Here is a 14,164-nt window from a genome sequence, read left to right on the forward strand (position 1 = left end):
CCTCGAGCAGGCCCAGGTAATACTGATAGCCCCTCACTGGCCTCAATGACCCTGGTTCGTGGACCTCCAGTGGCTATCCGTCCAGGCCCCCTGGCGACTCCCCACTTCGGAGGATATGTTGCAGCAGGGGGTCTCTCACCATACAGACCCGGAGTGGTTCCACTTCACTGCTTGGCTGTTGTCCGGCGCAACCTAGACCTTCGAGGTTATGATCCAGACACCGTGGAATTGATCCTAAAGTCTAGAAGAATATCTATCGACAGGATCTACGACCATACCTGGTCCAAATTTCACCAGTGGTGTTCCCAGGAAGGACTCTCTCCCTTGTGTATTCCCATTCACAGAATCGTTTCGTTCCTCATGAAAGACTTCCACCTAGGTCTCTCAGCCAACACTATCTGGCGACACCTAGCAGCCTTATCCTCAGTCCTGGCAGGACCCCGAAGACAACCGCTTCGCAGTTTCCCTGAAATACAAGAACTGTTAAGAGGCATCTCAAACCTCAGGCCTCCCACTGTTCACAGATATCCATCCTGGGACTTACCTCGAGTTCTGCATTCTCTTACCCAAGCTCCGTACGAACCGCTAAATTCTGCCTCCTTCAGAAACCTGTCCTGCAAAGTAGCATTCCTGGTAGCAATCACCTCCACCAGACGCATTTCTGAGCTGGTGGCACTCTCTATTCGCCAGGACTTATGCCAATTTAATCCAGACAAAGTAGTCCTTTGATTGGACCCCACCTTTCTACCATGTTTCACAGATCCCAGGACATTGTATTGCCTTCTTTCTGCTCTAACCAAAACCACCATTTCTCCATCAGATGGCACACTTTGGACCTTACTAGAGCTCTGTGAATTTATCTCCAAAGTACTAGGACCTTTCGTAGGTCAGAAGCCCTATTTGTAGTTTTCCGCCCCAGGTCTCTGGGATCCAAAGTCTCATCCACTGTATTAGGCCGTTGGATTCGAGGGACAATCTCCAAAGCTTACGAGTCAGCATCCCTCAATGTCCCACAAGGCATCACAGCACATTCTACAAGAAGTGCAGACACATCAGCAGCCTGGGCAACTCAAGTGCCCTTGGAGGAAGTTTGCAAGGTGGCCACATGGGCCTCTCCCAATTCTTTTATAAGGCACTATAAAATTGACTATTGGGTTTGTCCCACATGACTGCTGGACCCGCTCCTACAGTATGGAGAATAGGTGTTGATTGCTTACCTGAACGCCTCTTCTCATACGCTGAGCGGGTACAGCAGTCACTTCCCTCCCTATGTCATTCTGACTATGCTTGTGCTTTTATTATCTATGAGAGTAGAGCACTATTTGAGCCACCACTTTTCGAGCCTAAGTCTATGGATTCGCGAATTCTGGGGAAGGGGCGGATCCAGCACTCTTTTTAAAGACAGGCTCGAGTAGAGCACTATTGGAGCCACCACGTTTCGAGCCTAAGTCTATGGATTCGCGAATTCTGGGGAAGGGGTGGATACAGCACTCTTTTTAAAGACAGGCTCAGTCCTATGCAGATTGGACAGTGAGCAAGCCACGTGACTGCTGTACCCGCTCAGCATATCAGAAGAGGTGTTCAGGTAAGCAATCAATGCCTATTTCAGTTAAATCTGCTGAAAATAATGTAGTCTGATGGTACAATAATACTCTGCTACAAAAGGAAAACACTGTATTCCTTATATGAAGAATATTTATAGTACTTCATTTATAATTAAAAATCTGAATTTTTTTCTCAACTCAGTTATTCAAATACATACTTTTTCATAAAAATAGGGGGGGGGAGTTGTGTAATATGCTGTGCCATTTATTTTGCATTAACTGCTATTCCTGTATTGCCTTTGCCCTTTTTATTAAGTACACTATTCAGATTTTTAGTGACTAATAACAACTTCTGTCACAAAAAATAATTACTTCTCTATGGAAGCTTGTGCAGATGGTAACAATTCAGCAATAGGAATTTGGCTTATTTTTGTTGTTATATGTGACTGTCTTGATGCTCTGGATCTAAGCAATTGAATTCTTGCCCAATTGTCAATGTGACTTGTTTAGCTTAATTACTATCTTTTTTTAGCTTAACTAGTGGCGATTTGCTTAGTTTTATTTGTATTTATAAATCTGTACAAGCATACTATTTTGGATTGTTGAGCTAGTATCATAAGGGTTTAACAGCAATAAATATTGCACAAATTTCAGAAACAAATGTATTTTCTTTATTAAAATGCTAATAGTTCTTAATGAGACCTCAAAGAATAAAACAGCCTACTAGAGGCTTGTTTCATGGAACGTGGTGAGATTTGCTTCTAAGTTGTAGTTTCAGATCGTACTGCAGATAGTACTTGTTTAATGACCACATTGGGACCAACAACTCAATTGTTAAGTGAAGCACTCATTCAGTGAAACATCATTATTTTTATTTAGGTTTCTTTTGCTTCACAGATCTGCAAAAATAGTAAATATGAGTAGAGTTTATACAGTTATTTTTAAAATCATCACATAACTGCAAATAGTCACTGAGTTATCAGTCTCTAAACAAAGAACAAGTGAGAATTCAGTCTAAAAATACATTTGCAATTACAAGATGTCAGTATTACATTTTATATTTGTGCATGTTGGAAAAGAGGGCAGTTTCTATTCTAGGCAAAGATAAAGCAAAGAACTAATACAGACGTTCTAGCACAGTAATCACTCTGTAAACACTGAAAATAAGTTACAAAAGACATTTTTCATTTTAATATGTTATTTTCTACCTTGAGTGACACTTAAAGCAGTTTTATATTAATTCAGAGCCTTGGCATATTTATGAAGGTTATTCTGACTTGTGGGTACTCTAGATTCCCAGATGAAGATGTATTTTGCAATATTTAATGTTTGGACCCATTACTGGCTACCACTGACCTGATGTTTCTGATAACTTAAGGCAACCATGCCTTAGATCAGTGTTTTTCAACCAGGAGTCCATGGAACCCAAGGGTTGTGCAAGGGCCAGCCAGGGGTTCTGCGACTGCAGCAGCCACCAAGCAGGAGGAGGAGTGGCAGCGGCATTGGCGTTGGCGCCGACAGCAGCAGCAGCACCCCTCTAGCCCCTCGCTGCAGCAGCAGGGCCAAAGCGCGGGCTGCAGTGGCAGGAGGAGGAGGAAGCAGAGGAGGTGGGAGCAGTTGCCTCTCCAGCATCTCCGACATGGAGCTTCCCAGTCCAGGGCCGAGGCGTGCCAGGTGACTCAAGGTTCTCTCCTGCTCCTCCTCACGCCTCCTTCCTGTTGTACATACTCCTTGTCAGTTGCAGGATGATGAAAAACTTGAAGACTCTGATACAGATAGTATTTATGAATTAGTGGTAGGCCCTGGGTTACAGGTAGTAGAACAGGTGGGAGGCCAGCCACAGGATGTTGCTATGAGTCCAGAATCTAGTGAGGAAGAAACAGACGTTTGCTGGGTCAATCCTAAATTCAGAAGGGTCCAAAAACATAAGGAACAGGTGTTTGGAAGAAGTTATTAAGGGGAGGAATGGGAACCAATTCTCCTCATCTATCAAAAATCCTGGACCACGGGAGACCTTCTAGAAGACTGGAAACGAGCTGACGTAGTCCCCATCCACAGAAAAGGTAAAAAGACTGACCCAGGCAACTACAGACCAATCAGCCTGACTTCTATACCTGGAAAAATACTGGAGAAAATAATTAAAAAACAACTTTGCCACTACATAGAAACAAACAACATTATATCCAACAGCCAGCATGGGTTTGTCAGAAACAAGTCATGCCAAACTAACCTCATATCATTTTTCAACACCATAACCAAATCAGTGGACCAACACAGCACAGTAGACCTCATATACTTAGACTTCAGCAAAGCTTTTGACAAAGTTGACTACAACCTCCTAATCCACAAATTAGAAAAAAAATGGGGTAGGTTACAACACATGCAGATGGATAAACAGTTAGCTGTCCAACCACACGCAACGAGTTGTCCTCAACGGTTCCAAATCCACATGGAAGAAGGTAGACAGTGAGGTACCACAGGGTTCCGTCCTGGGCCCTGTACTCTTCAACATTTTCATCAATGACCTGGATGAGGGACTACAAGGGGAACTAATCAAATTCGCAGATGACACCAAGCTGGCAGGGGTAGCCAACATCCTAGAGGACAGGCTCAAAATACAGAAAGACCTAGACAGATTAACACTATGGGCCCATACTAACAACATGAAGTTCAATGTCGACAAGAGCAAAGTCCTTCACCTTGGTAAAAAAAACCCTAGACACACGTACAGCCTGGGAGAAACCCCACTTAGCAGTAGTGACTGCGAAAGAGATCTTGGAGCCTTGGTGGATAATCAACTAAACATGAGCCAGCAAAGTGCAGCAGCAGCCAAAAAAGCCAACACCATCCTAAGCTGCATCAACAGGGGGATACACTCCAAGACCAGGGAAGTATTAATACTACTCTACTACGCCCTGGTCAGGCCACATCTGGAGTACTGCATCCAGTTCTGGTCACCATACTTCAAAAGAGACACTGAAACTCTGGAGAAGGTGCAGAAAAGAGCAACCAAAATGATTAGGGGACTCAAAACCAAGACTTACGAAGAGAGATTGCGGGAACTGGGCATGGATAGCCTAGAGAAAAAGAGGGGACATGATAGCTGTATACAGCTATATGAGGGGTTGCCATAGAGAGGAGGGGGCCACTCTATTCTCCAGAGCACCAGAGGGTCAGACGAGGAACAACAGCTGGAAGCTGACCAAGGAGAGATTCAACCTAGAAGTAAGGAAGAACTTCCTGATGGTCAGAGCAATCCACCAGTGGAACAACCTGCCTGCGGAGGTGGTGAACTCCCCAACTCTGGACACTTTCAAGAGGAGATTGGACTGCCACCTGGCTGGGGTGCTTTAGGATTCCTGCTCAGGCAGGGGGTTGGACTTGATGACCTCCATGGTCCCTTTCAACTCTAACAATAAATAAATAAATACATACATACATACATACATACATACATACATACATACATTACATACATACATACTGGAGTGATGTATTTGGTACGTCAGGGGGCCAGTGGGGAAGAAGGGTGGAGTTTCAGTGTTGTAGTGCTAAAATGAAAGGTGTTTTCGTTCAGCTCCCCGAGCGAGCAAGTTCATTCTGTGTTATTTTACAGTCATTTCTGCTGTTTTTTGAATCATACTGTGAGTACATAAATCTTGGTAGATGGAGAAGGCTGGGAGGAATGCATGTGGAATGTAATTAAGAGAGATAACGGGAGAAAAGGAATGGGCTAGTATGAACTGCATTTTGAATACGGAAGTGAAGAGAATAAAGATGGAGTTTCTTTGTTTATGAAATACTGCATTTAGTAAGAGTTATTTTTAATAGCTAAAGTTCTACCAGAAACCAGAACACTTCCCACACCTGCGTACACACCGCCACGCTCGGCCAAGCAGCCAACTCATTATCTCCCTTTTCCCTGTGCAGGGCACTGTAAGAGAAGGCACCCTACCAGTCCCCTCACACTCGGGGTCTGAGAGAGCAGGTGTAGCGGAAGGCATCCGGTCCAGCTTTGTCTTCACTCTGACCCTCCCACTGGCCTCCGCAGCCACCAAAAAAATGGGGAGGGAAAGCGGGTGGAATGGAGTGAACACTTATTGCCCCGCTCAGGCCCGGTATTGCCAACTAGAGTACGCAGCTCAGCCTCTCTCTCTCACCCTCTCTCTGCTACTCTACAGCCATGGACCCCTACGCGGTAGCAGCACTTGCTGATTCTGCCTCCATCCTCTAAGGCTGCACTACTACTACTTTTAGTCTTCTCATAATTCCTATCACCAATCTCCCACTTATGACTATGACTGTAACTTGTTGCTTGTATCCTTATGATTTATATTGATTGTTTCTTGATTGCTTATTTGACTCCTATGACAATCATTAAGTATTGTACCTTGACAGATGTATCTTTTTTATGTACACTGAGAGCATATGCACCAAATTCCTTGTGTCTCCAGTCACACTTGGCCAATAAAAGAATTCTATTTCAGCTTCAGGATGTACAGCTTAATGCAGTGTTTTTCAACCAGGGTTCCGCCAGAAATCTGATGACACCAAAGGGTTCTCCAGAAGAAAAAAGGTTGAAAAACACTGCCTTAGATGAACATTCTACATAACAATAATAGATAAATAGCAGAACATATGTTGGACATGCACACCATATCATCAACGAACCTGCTACAGTGGTACCTCTACTTACGAACGCCTCTACGTACAAACTCTTCGATATACAAACCAGATGTTCAAGATTTTTTTGCCTGTTCTCACGAACCATTTTTGACTTATGAACCCTCACTTCTCTTTCAGCTGCTGCTGCGAGCAGCGGCCAAAACAAGCACTTTTAAGTTTGCAGGCTCTGATGATCACAAGAGAACTGGAGCCAGGCTTTGCAGTGTGGGGTCTCCAACCTCTTCCCATCCCTTCTGCTAGAAAATGGCGTGTCTGAGGAACTCTCCGCAGCCGCCCCAGGATGGCAGGTGAATAAAGCAAAGCTAGCGGAGTGCTTGGACAGGTAGCAAAAGGGTGCGTGTGAAGGAAGAAAGGTGAACAGAGTGCTTGGAGAGGCAGCAAAAGGGTGCGTGAAAAGGAAGAAAGGCGAGGGGGGCTTGAAGAGGCAGCAAAAGGGTGTGTGGAAAGGAAGAAAGGCAAACGGAGTGCTTGGAGAGGCAGCAAAAGGGTGTGTATGAAGGAAGAAAGGCGAACGGAGTGCTTGAAAGGCAGCGAAAGGGTGTGTGTGAAGGAATAAAAGTGAATGGGGTGCTTGGACAGGCAGTGAAAGTGTGTGTGAAGGAAGAAAGGCAGCCCCCCCTCGCCTTTCTTCACACGCACCCTTTCGCTGTCTCTCCAAAAAGATTTAAAATTTGAAAATCCCTTTTTTGGTTAGTGGATGTTCTTTGTTCTTAGTATTAGTTCTACCTTATCTGTTTAGGTAATTATGCCTATTTTTTCCTATCCTTTTTTTCTATCTATGTGCTCTTTTTTCTATCTTGTTATTTATGTAACTTGCTTACTATTATGTTAATTTTATTTATCCTTTTCTTCCCTATATTTTTTAAGCTTTTGAGCTCCAGTTCCTCCCTACCTTCATTAATCACTTAGATTAATTTTGAAAATATTAATGGTGGCGTGTACGCATCATTTAGATTAATAGAGTATCCAAAATTCTGTGCCCACTTAATCATATTTTCTTTCACTTGTTCAGTTTCCTTTTTAAAATTTAATAAATAACAATATAATTTTTGAATTAGTTTAAATTATTGGACCCAGTAATGTTTTATCTAATGCTACTTTTGTTTAGATATTCCCTTCTCTCCTATCTTTGTCTAGTCTTGATAAGTATCCCCACTATTCCAGATTAATCCCCTCGTCTTTCAATCCTATCCCTTTTTCATTTGCTATTTTTTATGTTATTATCTTGCCAATTTTTCTAAAGTTAGGGTGGGTAAAGGAAAGAACCAATTCGTGATTCCTCTGAAAAATTGTGTTTTGATTTTTAACAAAAACAGACAGCAGAGAATTTTTTATACAATGCTTTGTATGGTTTCTCCCTTCTCTGTTTAGGTAATTATGCCTGTTTTTTCCTATCCTTTTTTTTAATCTATGTGCTCATTTTTCTACCTTGTTATTTTGAGCTCCAGTTCCTCCCTACCTTGTTATTTAAGATTTGCCTTATTTATTTGATTTGTATTAATCCTATTCTTCCTTGATTTTTAATGTTCCACTCTTGTCCTTATTTATTTCCCTATTTATTTGACTTTTACTGTCTTTTCCGTATTCATTTTTATTCTCTACTGAGTCCTCTATAAATCAAATAAATAAATAGAATCTTTCCTCTCTTCCCATTGAGACCTCAAGTTTAATTGTTGCCTTCACTTGTGTTGTTTGCTACTCTTGTTGTTTTCTCTGCCAGCTCCATTCTGTCTGGTGTTCAGGTCTTTTCAGCCTATATCTCTGCTCTGGTCAGTTGTCTCAGCCTCCCATTCAGCTTTCTGGTTGGCTCAGCTCCGTCTGGTCTGCTGAGCCCACTACTCAATTTTAGAGATCTAACTCAATGCACCCCTGCTGCTGTGCTGCCCATCTCTGCTGCTACGATTTCTGTTCCATAGATTCTACTGCTGCTGTGACCCCCCCACCAATTCTGCTGCTCCTGTGTTTCACCCCTCCACTGATTTTCTTACCACCAATTTCTTACAGCCACCAGTTACCTTTGTTGGGTGGGTTGATACATGTCCCTTGATCTCTGTCAGATGGGCCACTGGGAAGGGCTGCTGGGCTAGTGGGAGAAGGAAAGCCGCCCTGAGTCTGCGGAGAGGGGCGGCATACAAATCTAATTAATAAAGGGAGCTGCAGTTGCCCTCCCAGGTGCCTTCGCCCCCCTCGCGCCCCTGGCGAGGTAGGAGAAAGCTGGAGTTGTGCGGAAAGTGGCACCAGCAGGTGAGGCCTGGTCCAGGAGGAGCCGCTGCTGGAGCCGCACCAACGGCAGCTGCTGTGGGGGCAGAGCCAAGGGGAGGGCGAGGAGGCAGTGCCGCCAATGGCCGCCCTTGGGGGGGAGGGCGAATCTGCCGGCCTGTCGCCAGCCCGATGTCCGTCCGTAGGAAAGAAAGAGGAGGGAGGGAGAGAAAAGAGGAAGGAGGAGAGAGAGGGAGAGAAAGGAGAGGGGGGGGGAGAAATAGAGAGAGAAAGGGAGAGAAAGAAAGGGTGAGAGATAGAGAGGGAGAGACAGAGAAAGAGGGAGAGAGAAGAGAGAGGTAGGAGAGAGAGAGAAAGAATGGGGAGAGAGAGAGTGAGGAGAGGAAGGAAGAGAAATGAGAGCAAAAATGGAGGAAAAAAGAGAAATGAGAAAATGATTGAGGCAGAGAATGAGAGGAAAGAGGAAAGAGAGAGAAACAAAAGAGGGAGAGAAGTGACTCTTGATTTAAAGCATATGGTAAAAAGCACCCAAATAATAACAGTTCTCACCTGTTCAAGAAATGGAAATGGTTCAAGAGTTCACACACACACACAAGGGGGGAAGAGAAAGGGATGGAAAAAGTGGAGAAGTGAGAGAGGGAAGGAAAAAGGGAGGAAGAGTGAGAAATGAGAAACAAATGAGAGAGAAAAGGGGGAGAAATAGGAGAGGTACTCAGAAAAATTTCCCCTATTTATTTATTTGTTTATTTATTTGTTTGTTTATTTATCCATGCCACCCAGTCCCGAAGGGACTGCCGCTCAGACACTATACTTTTCCGCCCACACCAAAAAAAAATTAGAGGGAACGTTGATTCAGACCCAGCTACAGTATGGAAACTGCTTTGGTCGTGCTAATGATCTCTGGCAGGCCCGGGACAGGGGTTTATCCTCTGTCCTGGCGCTTCTTGACCTCTCAGCGGCTTTCGATACCATCGATCATGGTATCCTTCTGCGCTGCTTGGAGGGGTTGGGAGTGGGTGGCACCATTTTACGGTGGTTCTCCTACCTTTCTGGTCAGTCGCAGTCAGTGTTAGCGGGGGGTCAGAGGTCAACTCTAAGGTCCCTACCTTGTGGGGTTCCTCAGGGGTTCGGTCTTCTCCCCTTTGCTGTTTAATATCTACATGAAACTGCTGGGTGAGATCATCCAAGTACATGGGGTGAGTTACCATCAGTACGCTGACAATACTCAGCTGAATATCTCCAACCCATGTCCACTCAGTGAAGCAATGGAAGTGATGTGCTGGTGTCTGGATGCTATCAGGGTCTGGATGGGTGCCAACAGACTCAGACTCAATCCAGACAAGACGGAGTGGCTGTGGGTACTGCCTTCTAAGGACATGTCCATCTGTCCATCCATTACCCGGGGGGGGGGGAATTATTGACCTCAGAGAGGATTCATAACTTGGGCGTCCTCCTCGATCCACAGCTAACTTTAGAGTACCATCTTTCAGCTGTAGCAAGGGGGGCGTTTGCCTGGGTCCGCCTGGTGCACCAGTTGTGGCCCTATTTGGACAGGGAGCCTTTGCTCACGGTCACTCATGCCCTTATCACCTTGAGGTTCGATTACTGCAATGCTCTCTACATGGGGCTGCCTTTGGAGAGTGTTCGGAAACTTCAGATTGTCCAAAATGCAGCCGCGCGAGTGGTATTGGGCCTTTCAAGACATGCCCATATTTTGTCATCACTCCACAGACTGCATTGGCTGCTGATCTGTTTCTGGACACAATTAAAAGTGTTGGTTATGACCTATAAAGCCCTGCATGGCATATGATCAGACTACCTCCGAGACCGCTTTCTGCCACACGAATCCCAGCATCCGGTGAGGTCCCACAGAATTTGTCTCCTTAGGGTCCCATCGACCAAACAAAGCCAGTTAGCGGGACCTAGGGGAAGAGCCTTCTCTGTGGGGGCCCCGGCCCTCTGGAATCAACTGGAGATTCGCACTGCCCCCCCACTCCTTGCCTTACGAAAGAGTTTAAAAACTCATCTTTGCCGCCAGGCCTGGTGTTTTTAGATCTTCCCCCCTGACCAATGAATGTTTTTAGTATGATTGTCGAATGAATTGTAATGATAGCTTTTTAAATTAGAATTTTAAGGAGTGTTTTAATGTATTATTAATTGGATTGTTTATTTCTGTTTTTTGTATATGCTGTGAGCCGCCCCGAGTCCTCAGAGAGGGGCGGCATACAAATCCAATTAAATCTAAATCTAAATCTAAATCTGGCTGAATCGAAACTCACTGATATACTCTCGGAGGGATGCTTGGCCTTTAAGTTCTTTAATTGCCTGGTAGCTGTTGGAACTTTGACAGGATCTGCAAATATCTCCTCCAGTCAATTAAAAATAACCTGGAAATTCTGGAGGAGGGGGCTGTTCTAAACAAACAAAGGCTGAAGTGCTATCCCAATCATGTGGAAAATCCTCCGCCGTAGAGCCATGAATAACTGACATTGTCCCCAAAAAGCCAGGAACATATTTACATCGTTAAATTTATCTTGCATAGCAACAGGGCAATTTCTCCTTGGAGCCGGAGCAGGTGGGGCCGAAGCTGAGCCATCTGGCCAGACATTGCAATTACCTGATACTGAATCTGCTGATTCTTTTCATGAAGTTGATCCATGATTCTAATTGTTGTGTGCATGTGGACTGGGGTGGAAGTCAATCTGCTCTGTCCACTTTCTCAATTTGTAATTCAACATAAATTGTCCAAGAGCAAGACTTATGCACTGACTTGTCACATGGCTCACCTTTAAATAGCCAAAAGACATGGCCAATTTTTCTAGAGATATATTCACACAGAGATCTCGTCTTGCTCAGCCACTCATACCTTCTGACACTTCTGTGTATTCTAGCATCAAGAAGAGGCTTCTCTTCTTCTCCTGAGTCACTCGTGCACCTTTGGAGGTGCCAAAGGCCCTGGTTGGCTTTCGGCCTCTAACCCCACATCTTCTCCAACTGCCTTGCTCTCAGACCCAGTACAGTGTCCTAGGATACCAAATCACATCTGTTTCTCAATCCTTGAAATCCATGATCAGCTGCGCAGGACGTGGATGGGCCACAACAACTGGTTCCTTTGCTGCTACCATCTTGGAAACGATGTGAAAAAAGTATGAAAACCCCCCTATTTTATTTTCAAAATGTATGATAAATAAGAATACAACTTTGTGTCATCACATAAGTAAACTGAACTATGGTACCAGTTTTTCAAAATTAAACCTACCTTGATGGTTTATGAAAATATATAACACAATAAATTAATTAATTTTTAAGATATCAATGATTTTAAAAAATAATTCTGGCAGAACAATTTGAAGGTATTGGGCAAAAGGAGTCAAATGATCTATTTCCTATTGGTTTTTAGTAGCTAGGGAAGGAAGAAGACATGGTATTGTTTTTATTTCTTTGCCTTTTATTTTCAATTGTACTGGGTAGGGATTAATTATGCTAATCTCCAGGCTGACATAATATACTATTCCAGTTTCAGCATTATGTCAGAACATGATGAGAAGAGAACCTAGAATTCTGCGGATATTCAACAGGCTTTGAATGTTGCCTTCCATATAGACAGAAGTCTCTCTGGGCCATCTCACCAAAAATGTCAACATATCCAATTTTTCATTAGGCAATCTTGCAGGAAAAATACAATACTCCGTTAATAGATTTTAGAATATATTTATTTTAATCCTGTCTTATATTTTCAAACACAACTAAAATGGAATCTTATTGTATTTTCTTTCTTTTAACTTGAGTTAAAATATAAGAAAGGTATTGTTTAGCTCTCTTTGGAGATTTTAAGAGTTGCTGAATAACATTTCATGTAGAATTCATAGTACTTAAATCAGAAGCTGCAAGCCTCCATCTACAACCAATACGAGGCCTGTTACATAAGGAGTTTCTAAAAGGAATGCAATAGTTTGGGCAACTTCCTGTGGCTGCCCAAATCTTCCAAGAGGAATTATTTTTTTCAGCTCTTCTTCCTTCAAATGGGCTGTCATATTTGTATGAATGAAGCCTAAAAAAAGAAGAGGAATTTGTAAAATATGACTTCAAAATTTATATGTCACAGGACAATTAGGAGTCTCCTGAGGGAGATATACATATTTTTTTACTTTACTACATTCTGCAAACATACTCTTAAATTAATTGAAATATTTTATACATAGCATAGACACAAAAATAAACACACATACAGTGGGGGGGGGGAAGTATTTAGTCAGACACCAATTGTGCAAGTTCTCCCACTTAAAAAGCTGAAAGAGGCCTGTAATTGACATCATAAGTAGACCTCAACCATGAGAGACGACATGAGAAAACACATCCAGAAAATCACATTGTCTGATTTTTAATGAATTTATTTGCAAATTATGGTGGAAAATAAGTATTTGGTCAATAACAAAAGTTCATCTCAATACTTTGTTATATATCCTTTGTTGGCAATGACAGAGGTCAAACGTTTTCTGTAAGTCTTCACAAGGTTGCCATACACTGTTGCTGGTATGTTGGCCCATTCCTCCATTCAGATCTCCTTTAGAGCGGTGATGTTTTGGGGCTGTCGCTGAGCAACATGGACTTTCAACTCCCTCCAAAGGTTTTCTATAGAGTTGAGATCTGGAGACTGGCTAGGCCACTCCAGGACCTTGACATGCTTCTTACAAAGCCACTCTTTCATTGCCCTGGCGATGTGCTTGGGATCATTGTCATGCTGAAAGATCCAGCCACATTTCATCTTCAGTGCCATTGCTGATGGAAGGAAGTTTGCACTCAAAATCTCACGATATATGACCCCATTCATTCTTTCATGTACATGGATCAGTCGTCCTGGTCCCTTTGCAGAGAAACAGTTGCCACCCCCATGCTTCACAGTAGGTATGGTGTTATTTGGATGTAACTCAGCATTCTTTCTCCTCCAAACACGTCGAGTTGTGTTTCTACCAAACAGTTCTACTTTGGTTTCATCTGACCATATGACATTCTCCCAATACTCTTCTGGATCATCCAAATGCTCTCTAGCAAACTTCAGACGGGTCCGGACATATACTGGCTTAAGCAGGGGGACACATCTGGCACTGCAGGATCTGAGTCCCTGGCAGCGTAGTATATTACTGATGGTAGCCTTTGTTATGTTGATCCCAGCTCTCTGCAGGTCATTCACTAGGTTCCCCAGTGTGGTTCTGAGATTTTTCCTCACCATTCTTGTGATCATTTTGACCCTACAGGATGAGATTTTGCATGGAGCTCCAGATTGAGGGAGATTACCAGTGGTCTTTTATGTCTTTTATTTTCTAATTATTGCTCCCAGAGTTGATTTCTTCACACCAAGCTGCTTGCCTATTGCAGATTCAGTCTTCCCAGTCTGGTGCAGGGCTACAATTTTGTTTCTGGTGTCCTTCAACAGCTCTTTGGTCTTCACCTTAGTAGAGTTTGGAGTGTGACTGTTTGAGGTTGTGGACATGTGACTTTTATACTGATAACAAGTTCAAACCGGTGCCATTACTACAGGTAATCAGTGGAGGACAGAGGAGCCTCTTAAAGAAGAAGTTACAGGTCTGTGAGAGCCAGAAATCTTACTTCTTTATAGGTGACCAAATACTTATTTTCCACCATAATTTGCAAATAAATTCGTTAAAAATCAGACAATGTGATTTTCTGGATGTGTTTTCTCATGTTGTTTCTCA

At 43.3% G+C, this 14,164-nt stretch overlaps 1 protein-coding gene across 2 annotated transcripts in view; it reads right to left on the reverse strand.

Annotated features, from left to right (window-relative positions):
• Positions 1-12,145: 12,145 nt before the first annotated feature.
• The window catches only part of CBR4 (carbonyl reductase 4), a 101,352-nt gene continuing 99,333 nt past the window's right edge, over positions 12,146-14,164 (reverse strand). For both annotated transcript variants that reach the window (XM_070757402.1, XM_070757401.1), the window contains exon 6: positions 12,146-12,501. In XM_070757402.1, coding sequence (XP_070613503.1) covers positions 12,323-12,501 — 179 coding nt within the window. In that variant the 3' untranslated portion in view covers positions 12,146-12,322. The remainder of the gene's footprint in view (positions 12,502-14,164) is intronic.

Source organism: Erythrolamprus reginae, chromosome 7, assembly GCF_031021105.1.
Source record: "Erythrolamprus reginae isolate rEryReg1 chromosome 7, rEryReg1.hap1, whole genome shotgun sequence".
In the NCBI taxonomy this organism is placed as follows: domain Eukaryota; kingdom Metazoa; phylum Chordata; class Lepidosauria; order Squamata; family Dipsadidae; genus Erythrolamprus; species Erythrolamprus reginae.